This window comes from Cheilinus undulatus, linkage group 1, assembly GCF_018320785.1.
Source record: "Cheilinus undulatus linkage group 1, ASM1832078v1, whole genome shotgun sequence".
Classification (NCBI taxonomy): Eukaryota; Metazoa; Chordata; class Actinopteri; order Labriformes; family Labridae; genus Cheilinus; species Cheilinus undulatus.
In genome coordinates, this window is record NC_054865.1 from 22,767,400 (window position 1) to 22,784,056 (window position 16,657).

Consider the following 16,657-nt stretch of genomic DNA (forward strand, 5'->3'; position numbering starts at 1 on the left):
AGTGACCTCCTCTCTAACCTCTTCTCTTTACTGTGTCTTTTTTTTTTTTTTTTTTTTTTCAGGCTGACAGTCTGAAAGAGGGCGACTACATCATCGCAGTAGGTGACACAGACTGTAAATGGATGGGTGTGGGTGAGGTGATGAGGCTGTTGAAGGACGTGAATGAGGATGGGATCGACATCCAGGTCGTGAGCATGATGGAAAGCAACCCCCAGATGGTACGCCGTGTTCTCTTTACTTCCTGTTGTTATGGTTTCTGTAATGATAGTGGGAGTGGTTTTTGTATCATATTACTGGCTGGCACAGGTGGAATATTTGATTTCTTTGCTTAGGTGTTTCAGGTTCAAACATCAGTGAGCTATGAGAAGCAGATTTTTGTTATGACCTACTTAAAATAATTCAAACAGTCTTCAGAGAGTAAGCACTGTAATTTTAAGCTGTAGCTAACTTTTATTAAACTATTAATGATGCAGTCTGATGTTAAAGTTGTTTAAATAGATTTTTTATTCTCATTGATCTACACTCAGTACCCCATAATGAAAAAGTGAAAACATAAGTTTAGAAATGTTTTCAAAAAAAAAAAAAAAACTCAGAATCTGAAATCTTTGCTGAGATGTTTCTACACCTTGATTGGAGTCCACCTGTGGTAAATTAAATTGATTGGACATGATTTGGAAAGGTACACACCTCTCTATAGAAGGCTCACAGCTGACAATGCATATCAGAGCAAAATCCAAGCCATGAGGTCAAAGGAACTGCCTGCAGAGCTCAGACAAGATCGTTGCAAGGCACAGATCTAGGGTGACAAAAAAAATTCTGCTACACTGAAGGGTCCCAAGAATACGGTGGCCTCCATCATTCTCAATTTGAAGAAGTCTGGCACGACCAGGACTCTTCCAAGAGCTGGTCGCCTGTTCCAACTAAGGAGAAGGGCCTTATTAAGAAAGGTGACCAAGAACTTAATGGTCTCTGACTGAGCACCAGAGCCCTCCACTGATCTGGGCTTTGTGGCTGAGTGTCTAGACAGAAGCCTCTCCTCAGTGAACACATGAAAGCTAACTTGGAGCTTGCAAAAAAAAGCACCTGAAGGACCCTCAGACTGTGAGCAATAAGATTCTCTTGTCTGATGAACCAAGATTGAACTTTGTAGCCTCAAATGTAAACATTATGTCCGGAGGAAACCAGGCACCAGTCATTACCTATCCAATACCCTCCCATCAGGGAAGCATGGTGGTGGCAGCATCATGCTGTCGGGGTGTTTTTCAGCAGCAGGGACTGGGAGACTGGTCAGGGTTGAGAGAAAGCTGAACAGAGCAAAGTACAGAGATATCCTGAAAGAAAACCTATTCCATAGAGCTCAGGACCTCAGACTGGGCTGAAGGTAAACTTGCCAAGATGATAATGACCCTAAGCACACAGCCAAGACAACACAGGAGTGGCTTAGGGCCAACTCTGTGAATGTCCCGAGTCAGAGTCCTCAATTAAACCCTGTCCTACATCTCTGGAGAGATCTGGAAATGGCTGTCCACGGATGGTCCCGATCAAACATGACTACAGTGGCAGAAAATCCCTCAATCCTGGTTTGCAAAGCTTGTTGCGTCATTTCAAAAAGACTCAAGTATGTAAGTGCTGCCAAGGGTGTTTCAACTAAGCACTACGTAAAGGGTCGGAAAACTTTTGTCAGTTTGATTTTTAAAGTTAATTTGCAAAAAAATTTAATTCTGTTTCCACTTTGTATGGATAGGTTTGAATGGCATTAGCTAATACTGATGGCCAATTCTCCATAGCAACCTTCCCCATCAGTGTGAGAATGAGGAGTGAATGGAGTGGAAAGATGGAAAGATGTGAATGGGTAGGTGTGACCTGCGGTGTAGTCAGATGACTACAAAATCACTATACAAGCTCAAGTCTATTGACCATTTAGATATGAACAGTCAGGTCAAAGCAGAAGCTGAGTTTTTGTGAGATGGCTTTTGACTGAGCCTATTCCTGTTATGACAGGCATTGTGTAGATACCAACCTCATAATGCCACTTTATTCAATTTCTTGCAGCTAGTTTCAGCGAATCCTGGTTTCAAGAAACATTGAGTGTTTTCTAACAAAATGTCCATCTCTCTCCAGCCCACCAAAAGTGCCACCTTCTGTGGAAACCTACCTAAGACCTACTCCATGATCTGTCTGGCCCACGATGACGACGAGAAGAAGTCCCGCAAAGTAACCAAGAAGTCATCTTTTCTCAGCTGGGGTCTGAAGAACAAGCTGAAAAGCGCCAGCACCCTCAGCCTCCCCACAGCTGATCACTCCGGAGCTCTTCCCTGGAACAAACCCTGCCCCACCTTCCCCAGCTCCAGTTCCTACAACAATGACAGTGTCCTCTACTGAGCTGGCTGCAGACTAAAGACTGTCTGCTGGCTTTATAGAGTACACAGATGAAGCCTGTGTACTGTACTGTGTTGTACCTGTAAAGGGCCTGTTCTGGCTACAGTACAGCACCTTTATTACTCTAAGCAGTAGTGCATGTCGCTGTTACATCACCAGTGTAATGATAACATTGCAACCAGTTACCTTTGAAAGTGACTGTGCCAAATACTGTTAACATGCAGGTGTCTTTGTTGGTAGATGGGCACCTGCCCTGCACAGACCAGTAAACTGGATTGTGCAGGATCATTGTCCTGTACCATGCCAGTATGCCTACAATGATAGACTGTTTAAAAAAAATTAGACATAAAGTACCTTTTGGGTTAAGAAATTGCATTTTTAGGCCACAGCTTCTGCCATAATTTCTTGTTATTTTCGGGCTAGAGAGGACCATTTTTACAAGAGGGTTAATACTATTTTCCAAGTCTCTACCCCTGTTGGCAGGTCTTTTCAATCAAGAAAGCCATGTCTAGTAGCACGCCCTGCTCTGATGGGAAATTATGCTCTAAATTAGACCATAATTTACAAAATTGGCATCACGCTGTTTTCAAAAAGGATTTGAAACCAGTGATTTAGACAGCAATCCCATAGGAAAACCCAAATTCGTGTAATAAATCAAATGACTGAGTCATTTTCCAACCTGCTTCATTCAATCAGACTTCTTTTTGCAACCACTGCAGTCGCCTTCTGCTGGCCAGTATAAACAAAAATGCAGGTTGTAGACAAACCAGCGGTAGCATTACTTTTTTAAAGCTATTTTTTGTGCAAAAATGTGAAACAAAACAAGTACTATGCAGCAGAAAACATGGTGTAGGAGGAGAGTTACAATAGCTGCAAAGCACTGAGACAAAATCTTGATGGGATTTAAATTAACAAAGAAACAAAAATACTTACTTTAAGAAATATCAACAAAAAGAGATAGAAGAAAAGAGGGGCATCAGGTTTTTTGCACTTCTTCTGTACAGTCTATGTGTACAGCACAGCACAGCTGCACTTGTGTAAAAACACACCAGATATCATTCCAGTCTGTAAATATTCAGCACAGCGACAAGGCAAACTGTCCTTCAGTTTGCTCCAGACGAACTGAAGGACAGAAACAAAGTCGCACAAACACACCCAGCACTGGGCACAGCTCTGCTGCAAAGGGGGTAATTTCACTGTGGCTGAAACAGTCCCTTGTTAGCTCCATTGTGTACTGATGTAGCTGTGCACTGTGCAGTTTTGTTCTCATGTGTCTGTTTCATACTTTTTATGCCAGTTGTCAGATTTGCTGTACATGTATATTCTAAAAACACATGGAGATGACATGAACCTAGTTGCAGTATATTACATAACAATTGAGGGATAACCTGTACAGATGTTTTTGGATGGGAAGATTAGATGAATGCAATGTTAAATAAGCTGCTAAAATCATACATATACCTTAGTTATGTAATAATGTCATTTTGTGTTTGTGAGACAGCCTTTTAGGATTATGATTCTGCTGAGTATCATGGCTGTGTAAATGGAAATATGGGTATTTTAGGTTTATATGTCTTGCCAGTAATGCCTCAGACCAAAATGCCTGGATGTACCATTTATCACCCTGACTCATGTTACCCTGTTCTGTCCTGCTCTGAAAGTTTGTGCATTTGTAAGAAGAGAATGTGCTGTTAATGTGAATCTAAGCATAGTTAAAGGTTGTTTTGTCTCCAGAAGGGAAGAATGTGGACAGGCCAGCGATAGCCAGTCACCCAGCAGTGACTTTGATCAAAGTCCGCAGTCAGGTTTTTACTCTTTGTCTGAATCATCACCATCCCACATTTAACTGACACTCTGCAGTGTTGGACTATCTCTTTATCTACAAAGTAGATTCCTATACACATTTGATAATCAAATTATTTATGTAATTAAAACATACACAAAAATATAAATATTTACTTGTAAAATTGTAGGATTTGTCTTCTCTATTTGTGAATGGTCAAGTTGTGAATATTTGCACGTTGGATTTCTGGGTTGGTCTCTTGAAGGAATGTATTTTACTAGCCTTGCTTAATCCTTTGGTGAATTTATATTCTGGTACATTTTGTCTTTGTAGGGATGTTTAAAACAAAAAACTGAGATGTAACACTCTTTGCTGTCTCTGTTTACCTACATTAGTGTATTAAGTGCCATGTATGCTTTATTATGAAGGAAAATATCACAATTAATATTAAGAAGTGCTGATAAGTATGCTAAATGTGGTGTGTGTACATAGAAAGATTTTGCTATAACAGATCTTTCCTTGCATTTCACAGTGCAAAGTGATCCTAAATGCCTTGGTGTACATGCAGAGGGTTGAGGTACCTTTTTTCTGAAGTTTTGTTTCCTTTGCTCATTTCTGTGTACTTCTGCTGCATAGCAACTGTGATATGAATGCAATATTGTGTAATGTGCATAAATCTCAATAAAAGAAGGGGGCAAACATTTTTTTTGAATTGATTTTTCTTTTAACTTCAACTTCAGTCTATCTCAGAAATTCAGTGTAGCACATTGAGAATGAGTGGATTCAAGTTTCACCATGGCACCCAGTGAGTCAACACACATTAAGTCAAAACACTCATGAATTTAACTGTGAGTCTGGCCCTGTGTCACATGAAATCCTTATACGTCATCATGAAGGCAGAGGAGAAATCATGTGATTTATTCTGATGCATTAAACCGTCTTCACCCATACCATGAATACCCTGTGTGAAATCTTAGGGTTCTTGTCAGCTGATGAATGTGTGGTGGGAAATGAAGTGAAAGCCCACTTTAGTTTCATGTATGCTCAATTTATCCAGAGCATTAATTCAACCATCATCTGTCAGGCCAGAGAACATTGTTTCATAAAGCTCACTTTGGAATTTGTAGCTCATATATCGCCAAAGACAGATTAGAATTGTAATGTTTGGGAAAGTATACTGTTACAGTTAGCCTGCACAGGATAGGTTATCAGAGAAATCAGACTCATTACATTTTATGGTTGTCTCTTTTATGTATCCTTGAAAAGAAAACTACTTTCTTGTCTTCGATATGACCAAAATTGTGATTGCTAAGAGAGTTTTAAAGGTAGTGTGTGCATATTTACATGAGGTTTGCATCTGCCCAGTTAAAATAAATACACGTGGATAAAATTGTTGGTACCCTTCCATTAAAGAAAAAACTCACAATGGTCACTGAGATCACTTGAAACTGACAAAAGTAAAAATAAATAAAAATCTACTTAAAACCAATTTAATTAACCAATGAAAATCAGACATTACTTTTTTAATTGTGGTTCAACAGAATCATAAAAAACAAAAAACAAAACTGGTTTTCTGACATTGAGCAGCACATTTGGCTCCAGAAGGCCTTCTTTATGTCTGTTCTGTGATAAACTGACAGCCAGTCCAGGGTGAACCTCCATTTAGAGGAAAGTAACCCTGGCTTGGCTGCAGTCTGAACAGGACAGGCAATGAAGACATAAATAAGAAAAATAAAAATAAAATAAAATTTAGAGAGAAAATTTTAACGCATGAGTGGGTCATATTTTCTTGTTTTGCACTACTGTTACATTTACTCTTTTCATTCTCCCAGTGTTCCTCAAACATGCTTTTCTTATTACAATTTCTTATTACAGCATTATCCTTCTTAACATTAATGCTAATAACTTTTGAATGTGGTGACTGGGCAATCACAGTTAGAGAAACATGTTAAGATCAGATGTTGCACTAGTTGTGCATTAGTTCAAACATAGCCTAGTTTAATGCAAGTTATATTATCATTCTAAATATTATTATTACTAAAAATAATAGCAATGTATTACATTTAGCTAATGGTAACATAAGTACACTCCAAACTCCAACTTTCATCCTTAAAAGTGAATCAGGTATGTCCCCAAGAGAAGTCAGTCCAAACTACAATAATAATAATAATAATAATAATAATAATAATACTTTAACATGAATGAAAAATTTAGCCAACATTGTAACACCAACATCACGATCACCCAAGCAGACACATAAAACCCGAGAACATATCAACTTAGAAAGACATCATAAAAAACTGATAAAAATCTAGAATAAAAATAAAGACCCAGAAAAAAAATATAATTGCTGTAGAAACAATACAAGACAGAAAGGAGGACGCACAGGACGAGTCGACGGTTAATCATGAAGCGGTACTGCGTCGCCTCCTACTGGCGCTGTGATTTGTCGAAAGCACATTCGTTGCTAGGCAAATTATGTCAGCCACTGATTGGCTGTCCGTCTCACTGTAACCAATCAGCACTGCTTTTGTACAGCGGTGTCTTCGTGTGGTAAAGCGTCTGGATACGAGACATCTGCTAGCAGCCCATGTAGCAGCCAGCCTGTTGAATGCCGTGAAATATTATATTTTTTCAATTGTTACAACAAAAGTACTGAAAGTACGACACTAGCAATGACCAGTTAACGTTTCTACTACTATCTGACCAGATGAGGGCTCGGTTAACTAGTCGTTATGTCAACCTAAAGTGGATCTTCAACTAGGGTTGCCCAAAAAAGCTTTTCATCATGCTAAAATTCAATTTCAGGAGGGAGAAAGACCAGGAGTTCGTAAGTTTTGCTTCTGTTTCAATAAAGTTTATGTTATTTCAGGAATTTAGCCTCCAAATGTTGTCTTTCACTGGGCTAACTCTAACCTGGTTACAGTTAAATCTACGCTTCAAGTTCCTGTCGAAGTTTAGCTAATTTAACGTTAAGGACATTATCATCAGCTTGGTTTTGACCATTAGTTTGCCTTGTGGAGAAAAGCACAAGTCCCATTATCATTGATACAAATTAAAACAACTACTAAAAGTTGATATTTATTTTCTATTATCCTGCTTCAGTTTAAATAGTGCTTGTTACAATGTGCTGAATATGATCTAAATGTGACATGTCCCGTCTAAAGTGGGTTTGCCGTTGATCAAGTGTTAATGCTGTAATTTTCTTCCCGTTCTTTTCATCTGCAATGACTTTCCTAATGTGTACTTCATCTAACAATATCTGGTTGGTCTATTTAAAACAAAACAAAAAATAAACTTGGCAATACAAGTAAGGAAATGTGTGTGTGGTAGATTATTCCTTTGTTGTACCAATGCTTCTTGGTAATGAATCTTATACCTTTGGAAAACCTTTTTATTTCCCTTTTTAAATGTTTTTTTGCCAAATCTTCTGCCAAATTCTGGAGGTAGTCTCTGATAAACCCTGTTCTGTGGGGGCGAGCGTTGTCATCCTAGAGGCAATAGTTCAGTCTCAGACTGTTGAGTGATGAGATTGCCACTGGTTGCAGAATCTCATCTCTCTGGCATTGCCTCCAGTGATTACAGGCCTTGTTTTTGCCCTTGAGGGAAATTCCCCATCACACTACCTCCACCAAAAGATGTTACTCTATCAACAGCAATCAGCATAGCATTCTCTGCATCTTCTCCACACTTTGACCCTATAATCTAACTGCCATAGGTAGAATCTGGACTCATCCCTGAACATAACATAACATAACATAACATAACATAACATAACATAGCATAACAGGCACCTGTTTGTCAGTACCTCAGGGTACCAGAAGCTCAAAACAAAAGTCAATAGCAACAGCAAAATCGGCTGTTTGGCACTGGCAGAGAAGATTTGGCAAATCTCTTCACGGGAGCAACCCACATACTTAGTTCTGCTGCTCATCGCACAAATGCAATTACAATTGGCAGCGTGCCAGTTGCGGCAAGCTTGTTATTCATTAGATTAAATCGTTACCCTGCTGGCTTATATCATGTCAAAGTTTTCCTTATCAGGCTTTATCACAAAATAACATAACATAGTAATTCCTTGCATAACCCTTGATATCATGTACAGTACCACTTTCTTTATCATGGTGCTCTATTGGAACTGTCCTTCAGGTGGTAGGCTTGGCTCTTTGTCTGGACTTCTGTCAATACTGCCAATAATGCCACTCTGCTTATCTTATCTTAAAGTGCACATTGGCTCTTAAGTTTTCCTCTACTTTTATTGTCTAACAGCTATGTGATGTACAGATATGGTCCCTCAACCTATGTCACAGGACATGCATTGTGTCTGTAACTTTTTTAAAATTTTGTTTTGATATCAACCTTCCCCCTAACCTACCTCTGGGTGTGTTCTGTAGAGACATATAGCTCCTGGTTTGATCCCTGCTGCCTCCATTGCTCCAAAACCTGCTGTTCCCCGTACCCCTCCTCCACGTAGCCCTGACCCCTCACCCGAGAGACCCAGGTACCTATCCCTGTTCATCACATGTGTATTCCTACAATATTTAATATAGCTGTCATTTGAAGGTAATTATTTTATTTTCAACAACTTTTTGGTTTGCAGAATATCTGATTTATTTCAGAATAAATACGATCTAATTCTTTCCTTTTAACCCCACACTATGTTGTGTTTGCTAGAGATGTTTTGGTCAACATATGGACAAATTTGCTACATGATACCTCAGTGGCATTGTTTTTCTAGTTAGTTAGAAATGTCACCCACAGGCTCAGTTTTTTCCATCACTGGTCCTGAACATCAGTGATTGGAGTTCTGTTACCAGCATGCGCTTTTGTTCTTACATTACAATATCTTTTGATTCCATCTTTCTGTCCACAGGTCAGCCTTAGCAGCAGCCATCTTGTCTTCCTCACTTACTGGACAGACATGGGCCATCCCTCCTGTCAGGCCTAGGTCTCTCTCTGAGAGTGATCAATCAAGATCCTTCATATCTGAACCAAACATCAGCACAGCACTTTACACCAGGTAACCCCATTCAGTAAAAGTAATCATATAATCACAAGCATTTTGAGAAGCATTGTGATAGTCTTCTGATTACTGGGATATGGTGTATATATCTTGTTATTTCTGTGGTCTTGTAAGTCTCTTTTATTACAGACTGAAGCCTTTAATGTCATTGTGACTCTAAGATGTAGCAAATATTCCCACATCATGTCATTATTAACACCTGTACTTTGGTGCTAACCTGACACACCAGGTGGATTTGTTTCACACATCCATCTGGGAAAGCTTCAAAAGGAAGCATTTGAGAAAAGGCAGAGGCTTTGAAAAATCGTCGGAGTATGATTGGGTGAACGTTCTGTCCGTCACATCTCTACGGGCCAATCAGAGCAACAAAGCACGTGACGTAGCTGCTAGCAAGCTACGCGTGCACAGCTACTGAGGAATAATGCAAAACATGGCGACTACAGACATGTACTTGACTTTTGTTGTTTTTGAGAAGAAAACAACTCACTGCTGTTCTTTGTTCTTCTTTTAACGAAGAAATGTCATCAAGTTCTGATAAAACTGGCGCTTTAGCAGCATCCACGCTGATCTGTTCCTCCATAACTGCACCAGCTCTTGCTGCTGCTGCTTGTTTACATCAGGACTCTGCTGCGCCTGAAAGTACTGCCCCTCGCAGCTGATTGATCTTGTCACTTTCTAACCGGGTCCAAACAGTTCACATGGAAGCTTTGCAAGATGGATTCACCTGTGAAAAACAAGGAAACAGGCGTATCCATCTGCCTTGCAAGGTTACTTTGGTGCAATTACAAATGAAAAAAATGTCTTTTGTGAAAAAATGGCTACTGAAGGATGTAAGAAGGTTTTGATACTCTGTATTAAAAGAATAAATTAAACAAACAGTTTAACTGATTGTTCCTTATTCTTCAATATCCTTAGAGACAGATGGTCGGAAGATCTGGCCAGCCGGCCCCGCCTGTCTTCCCCTGAACACTCAGAGGAGGAGCTGAAAGACGAGGGAGAAGTGTTGGAGGATGAAGAAGACAGGGGCGAACATGTTTACCAAACTCTGGACAGGCAGGAGAACTATTCAGTCACAGAACCTGTCTATGCTGTATCATTAAAACACAAGGTGAGAACTTACTAATTTTCAAACTTCTTTGTGATAAGAGCATTACTGCATTTAATCCTTATTTAAAAGATTGCTGCTGAAATTATTTAAAAACTGTTTGGATACAAGTAAAACTCCTTATGAATTTTCTTTTAAACAGAGGTAAATAGACATTTTTTGAATGACAAATTCTGGCATATGTATAACAGAAAAGCACCAAAAATCCCATAGAACTCCTGGTAAAACGAGTCAAAAAAGGCCATCAAGGAAAACCCAAGTTAAACTAAACCATTTGGAGTACAAGCACAACCAATATGTTTTTTAAAAGGTAACGCTCTGAAGTTTCTTCCCAAACTGTCAGACTCACTGTAGCTGCTACTAGTGTTGAGTCACTGAGTGCTGTGGTTTTTATCCTGAAATGGTTAACACGGTCAGAATTCTGAGAATCAGAGCTTTCTGGTGGTGTATAGTTATGAACAGTCATTTTGTTTACGGGTGAGTTGTTAAAGAAAACCTGCTGGCCTGCCAACCAGCCCTCAGATTTTGGGGTTAATAACCAGTATCATGATGTGCACTACTATTTGTTCTGGCTAATTGCAAGGCACTGTGTACACACTCTGTTGGCTTACTGTAAGACCCATAATTGTATCCCTTAAATGTAACAATCAAAGTATGTGCTATGACAAGATAAATGGCTGTTTTGGTTGAATGTGTTAAGGGATGATAACTTTCCTCTTCCTTTTTTCATATTAAGTTCAGTTTGTACAGTTGCTGGAGAATATTACCAGTTTGATCCACTCGGGGGCAGACTTGTACAATGAATAGAGATTAATCTTACAGTGTTGAAATGTCCTTCAAGTGTTTAGAAATCTATGTCCATGCCTGTTGTTCTTCAGTAGAAAAACTTAGCTCTCCAAAACATTTTTTTGCAATAATTAGCAAGTAATTTCTTCCTTATTGACATCACTCTGCTTGCCACATTACATCACTTTTTGAGTATGTGCCTCTGGCTCTCATGCAATTCATGTGGTGCCAGTTGATTCTATTTTAAATCTTCTTAGCTGTGTGAAAAACTGACTGAAAGAACTGACAATGAGCTCAAAAAGTGAACTCTCTGTTATCGCTCTGTATTTCTCTAGATTTGAATACCAACCTTTAATTTTCCCATTTGGCTGTCATTAGTCTTTTCAGGCTTTTGTAGAGTCTAGCTGCCACCTGCGACTTTCATAACATAAAAAACACTGAGGAAATGCAGGACATGATATTTTTTTGTCCTTGTACAATAATCTTTTGTGAACAAATGTTATAGGAGCTATCATAATCACCATCACCAGTAGGTAATTCTGGAATCAGAAAAAAAGCTAGATTACAAAATCACATCTGTGTTAGATAATAGAGTTTAATAGTGCCTAAATTAATTCTTTGCATCATTTTAAGGTAAGTGTACCCAATAAATTGTCACACAATTCAAGTATTCAATTTATGTTGCTTTCATGATTTTAGTTTCAGCTGTCTTTTCACCATGTTGCTCAGCACTGTGACCCGTTGACATTGATTTACTTCACAGCAGTTACCACAGTGACAGGTTCGTATTAGTGCTGTATTGACAGGAATCATAAAGGCAGTGGTCTTACACAAAAAGGTATCTAGATAGTGAGGCTTTAGAAACCTTTCTGAAAACACTTGCTCATTTCACGCTTGTCTTTCTTTCAGATCAGCACAGCCCAGGGGATTCAGATGGCTGCAGAAAGAGCACCTTCTCCAGGTACTGACTTCACACTCATGAGAGACACAGGTTACCATTGTTCCCATACAACACACACATTTGTGAGCAAAGTAGATAAAAGGAAACCTGCAAATAGGATAAAATGTTGTGCATAGAGTTTATTTGAGCAAGTCACATTAACGTTTTTTTATATCGTTTTTCATTTAATGGTTAGCCAAAGAAAACAATTCTTTTTTCATGTGTAATGTTGGCACTAAAAGTGGCTGTTTTGTTTTGGGGGGTCGTGGGCTATAGTTGTCAGTGTCAGCATTGTCACTTGCAGACACAGAGCCTGGGTCTGTTGAAGGTATTGATGATGTTTGGGCTGTTATTGCCATGTGGAAAGGTAGGTAAAATAAAGAATATCTTTGTATTGGTAAAGTGGGAAGTGAGACCTAGTATGGAGGGAGATAGGCTCTAGGATGTCAGAGTTCACTGTCTTGCCCCCTAGAGGTGTCATGGGACTAATCAGATGAAACCACTGTGAAAAGAGGTTCCAGTTGTTAATGCCTGTGAGACCCCACCTCTTCCTGCCCTTCAGTCTACATATTTGGGACCTGTGAGGGCCCATGTGTTGGTGGTGGTAGGTGGCATTGATATTAGGGCTGTCCTGATCAGCACTTTTGGCCCCTGATCCCAATCGGATTTTTTCAATATTGAATATCTGCCGATACTGACTTCCTGTCCGATATTCATAATTACTTAGAGTTTCAATTGTTTTTGTTTACAAAAATAACTGAAGTAAACAGAACAACTACTAGATGCCTCAAACGTATTCCTATGCTCACAAACAAAGTCAGTCCAGTTCTGCCACATCCTGTCAGTGGGAGGTAGTTTTCTGCAGCTCCCTCATTTAGGAGGAAAGTATAGCTCAAAGCCCCATGTTGAAAATGATGTGAGAGTTGCAGTCTGTAACACAAAACAAGCCCAAATAATTCATTAAAATGTTTGCAGGTGTGGAGGTATGAACATCAAAAGAAATTTTTGATAAATTTTTATCTTTAGGGAATTTTTCATCATCAGGGAATCAGACTTTAAAACATTTCTTTCAATTAATTAATTTGTTACGTCCTAAAAATTCAAGTTTCATATTGTACAATCACTCACAGTTTCTCACTTTCTAAAGGCTGCTTGTTATTTTTTCAGTTTGCTGTCACACACTAAAGTTATCATTCAGTACTTCTTGCAGACATTGTTTGAGATCAATTCTACAAATTAGTTTTAGAAAAAAATGACGGAAAGTGTGTTTAGTGTGTGTTGATATGTGTTTATATGTGTATGATGAAGGGTGGGGGAGCATGAAATGTTTTTATCTGCTAAAGGATCACTGCAGGAAAAGTCTTAGAACCACTACCTTAACCGAATGCCAAAGAAGAAGACAGAGCTGTTATTATCCAACACTTGACTCGTAATAGCTAGCAATAATATAGCCTTTCATCATTAGAGCTGAATAGAGAGCCTCATCCCAGCTGTTATTACCAGAGATGACTGCAGACTTAATGTGGTGTTTAATTAAAAACTCTGATGTATCCCTAAATGGCTCTTACCTTTATCGCTAAAATTCTGACTACAGGCCGGCTGTGTGGCAAATTGACACATTCAACAGAGACGTCACATGTAAGAAGCAATCTGCAGCTCCTTATTGAAAACAGGTTACATAATAAACACAGGTCCCCTGCTGCTTGTTCTATTCTGTTCATTTATAATGGATCTCTTTTTCTTCTCAGATTTTATTGTAGAAACCGGTGTTCAGTCACCTGAAGCCAGCTCTGATTCTTCCAGAAAGAAAGTGTCTGTCAGGAGGAGATCTGGAAGTCTGAAGGAAGATGTGCCAGGTGAATGTAAAACCTGCAGAGGCCAGCTTTTTGACTTGATAAATTCTTTGCATTCATGGTAACGTTATATTAATATTTTAAGAGGAAATCCAATTCATTTATCCCTCCCTTGTCCTGCAAGACTGTTCTAGAGCTTTTTGTCCTTAGGAAAATGTTTAAAAGGGTCAGTTAAATGATTCTACCCACCTTACCATTGCTAACAGGTCTACAGTCCTTGAAAATTTTGATTAAATAGAATATATAGAAACAAAATTAATCATATTTTCTCTGTTTCTTTTATTTAAAATCTGTTCTTATAAGTATGTACCATTCTCCTTCCAGCCACACACCCCGTCCTAACCACTGTCCATCCCAGCCAGCCTAGCAAAGCCAAAAACCCCAAACACCCCACCCAGCAGTCCCCAGAGCCCAGGAGAGCACACGGTGAAGTGCAGAGGGAGGTTCAGAGGGAGACAGCGGAGGCGCTGCCAGAGAAGAGCTCAAGGATGGCAGATTATCAAAAGCTTTTGGAAGAGAGACTGCAACGCCTAGAACAGGAGATCAGTCACGGTCGTACCTCCTCAACACTGAGACTGTCTGCAGGTAGAGTCAAGAGCTCAGTTGAGTTATATAGGAAGGGGAGGATAATCAGTAAAGTTTGAAAAGAAGACAGAAATAAAAAAAGACAGAAGAAATGAAGCAGGGAGTCACAATAAGGGCAGCTGTGACCTGGGGCAGTCATCCTTTGGATCATCCTTTTGTTGAAAGATAACTCCTTTCATTTCTGGCTCCTCCTTCCATGATAGTGACCGAGGGCAGATGCAGAAAAGACCGGAGTGTAGTAGACGTGCATGACTGATTGGAAAGTTTAAAATTAGATTTTTAAAAATGTAAGGTCATGAAAAGTCTTAAAAAGTCATATTTTTACTAGTGATGGGTCTGAAATCTGACTGAGTTGTATGTTAATATTTTAGAAAACCTGCAACGTCTACTTAGCATTATTATTGTATGTTACTTTTTTGGAGGACTTGCTTGTTCATGACAATTCAGGCATTTATGGCAGTGTTTTACATACACATCCACACTGTGAGTGGAAGAGCAAATAAGAAGATGGGGAATTGAAGTTTAAGGAAATTTTGGCGCCAAAAAAAAAACAGGAAATGGTATTAGTGAAAAACGATTGTGAAACAACTTGAAAGTGATAAAAAAAAATTTCAAACTTCAGACAATGGGAATTAGACTCGCTGAGTTCTACATGAGGTGGGTACATGGTGGTGCAGGGGTTAGCGCTGTTGCCCCATAGCAACACGGTTTCTGGTTCAAATGGCCAGGGCCTTTTGGAGTTAACATGTTCTCCCAGTGCATGCGTGGCTTCTCTCTGGGTACTACCATGCTTGTAAAGGAAAGCGGTGACTCTTAATTGTGACAGCTGGGAAAGGCTCTAGTCCCCCCATGACCCTGACTGGGATTAGCAGTGTAAAAAATGGATGAACAAATGGAGTTCTACATGAAGCAACACCATTAAAAATAATAATTTTTCTTGATTTGGACCTTACAAAGTCCTAGATTGTATTAGATTTAGTTTAATGCAACCCTTGATGAGAAAGCTGCTGTATTATAGCAAAGGTTGAGGGAGTGATGCAAAAGAAACCCGAAAAAGAAAATCTTAAAAATAGTTCAAAGGAAGAGTGTAATTGGCAGATTGAATGGGGACAGGTTGTAGCAGCATGGAAAAGTACTGGATCTCAAGTGCCGTTCTCCCATGTCATGCATTTATTATGCATGATTTATGACACTTAAGGGATTGGCTTTTGATTTTCCTTCCTAACGCTGAGGTTCAGGATAAACCAAGGGAGGGTCAACGAGAGGAGGAGAGTCAAATCCTCGTAGGAGTGCCATTTTACTTGGACATTCAGCCCACTGAAGACCAGCACTGCACAATCTTAAATCTTGGCAAGTGTATTCTGCTAATTTTTGGTCACAAATGAGTCAGTACAGTTAATTTAAACCACATCTACTTGTGTTTAAATAATATGTCTACTTCTAAATTAGTGCATCTCATTTCAGTACACTCAAGAAATTAAGTTTCATGAGATGTATACAAGATTTTAGACTAAACACTTGGTAAGATTGAGTTTTGGCAGTATGGTCATTCAGAATGTGACTGTTTTCATTAGATGGTTTTAACTGAGACTAAAAGTGAACATTTACCATAAACTTGATTGATAGAAGTCTTTTGTTGGTTTTATTGGTTCTCATGTAAATAAAAAAATCAACTATTTACACCTCCACCTTTGACGGGCAGACTGTTGACTCATTTTCTCTAGTGGTTTAATTAGATAAAGGACAAGATTATTCAGTCAGCAGGTTCATCACTGGCTTCTGAAGAAAAAAAATGAAGAGGGCAGAATTTGCTGGGTGTTTCTTTTAAATAGCATCTCAATCATCATCGAAACTGCTTGTAAATACAGTATCTATGATATACGTAGACCATTAAGTACTTTTACTGACAGATTTCATTCTGATTTACTGTGATTTTGGAGACATTTTCCCAGTGCATACTACTGAAGTGTCATTGTGTCTCAAAAATATGTCAAACCTGATGTTTCTGTCTGACAGGCAGCCAGTCAGAGCTGCAGAATCTGAGGCAACACGCTCAGGAGCTGGTGGATGAAAATGACGCCCTCAAGCTGACAGTTCATCGTCTGAATGTGGAGTTGAGCTGCTATCAAACTCGCTTTAGACCTCTATCCAAACAGGAGGTAAGGCAGACTCAGAGATAAAACCCCCTGTAACACAAAACCTC

The 16,657-nt window shown here is 39.2% G+C and overlaps 2 protein-coding genes across 2 annotated transcripts in view; both read left to right on the forward strand.

Annotated features, from left to right (window-relative positions):
• Window positions 1-4,604, forward strand: part of rhpn2 (rhophilin, Rho GTPase binding protein 2) — a 54,654-nt gene extending 50,050 nt beyond the window's left edge. Inside the window, exons 14-15 of the mRNA XM_041794931.1 lie at window positions 63-218; window positions 2,122-4,604. Of these exons, the coding sequence (XP_041650865.1) occupies window positions 63-218; window positions 2,122-2,382 (417 nt within the window). The 3' untranslated portion in view covers window positions 2,383-4,604. The remainder of the gene's footprint in view (window positions 1-62; window positions 219-2,121) is intronic.
• Window positions 4,605-6,748: 2,144 nt separating this feature from the next.
• cep89 (centrosomal protein 89) overlaps window positions 6,749-16,657 on the forward strand; it is an 88,294-nt gene continuing 78,385 nt past the window's right edge. The window contains exons 1-8 of the mRNA XM_041794590.1: window positions 6,749-6,992; window positions 8,557-8,663; window positions 9,036-9,182; window positions 10,101-10,293; window positions 11,986-12,037; window positions 13,765-13,872; window positions 14,194-14,454; window positions 16,471-16,613. Of these exons, the coding sequence (XP_041650524.1) occupies window positions 6,951-6,992; window positions 8,557-8,663; window positions 9,036-9,182; window positions 10,101-10,293; window positions 11,986-12,037; window positions 13,765-13,872; window positions 14,194-14,454; window positions 16,471-16,613 (1,053 nt within the window). The 5' untranslated portion in view covers window positions 6,749-6,950. The remainder of the gene's footprint in view (window positions 6,993-8,556; window positions 8,664-9,035; window positions 9,183-10,100; window positions 10,294-11,985; window positions 12,038-13,764; window positions 13,873-14,193; window positions 14,455-16,470; window positions 16,614-16,657) is intronic.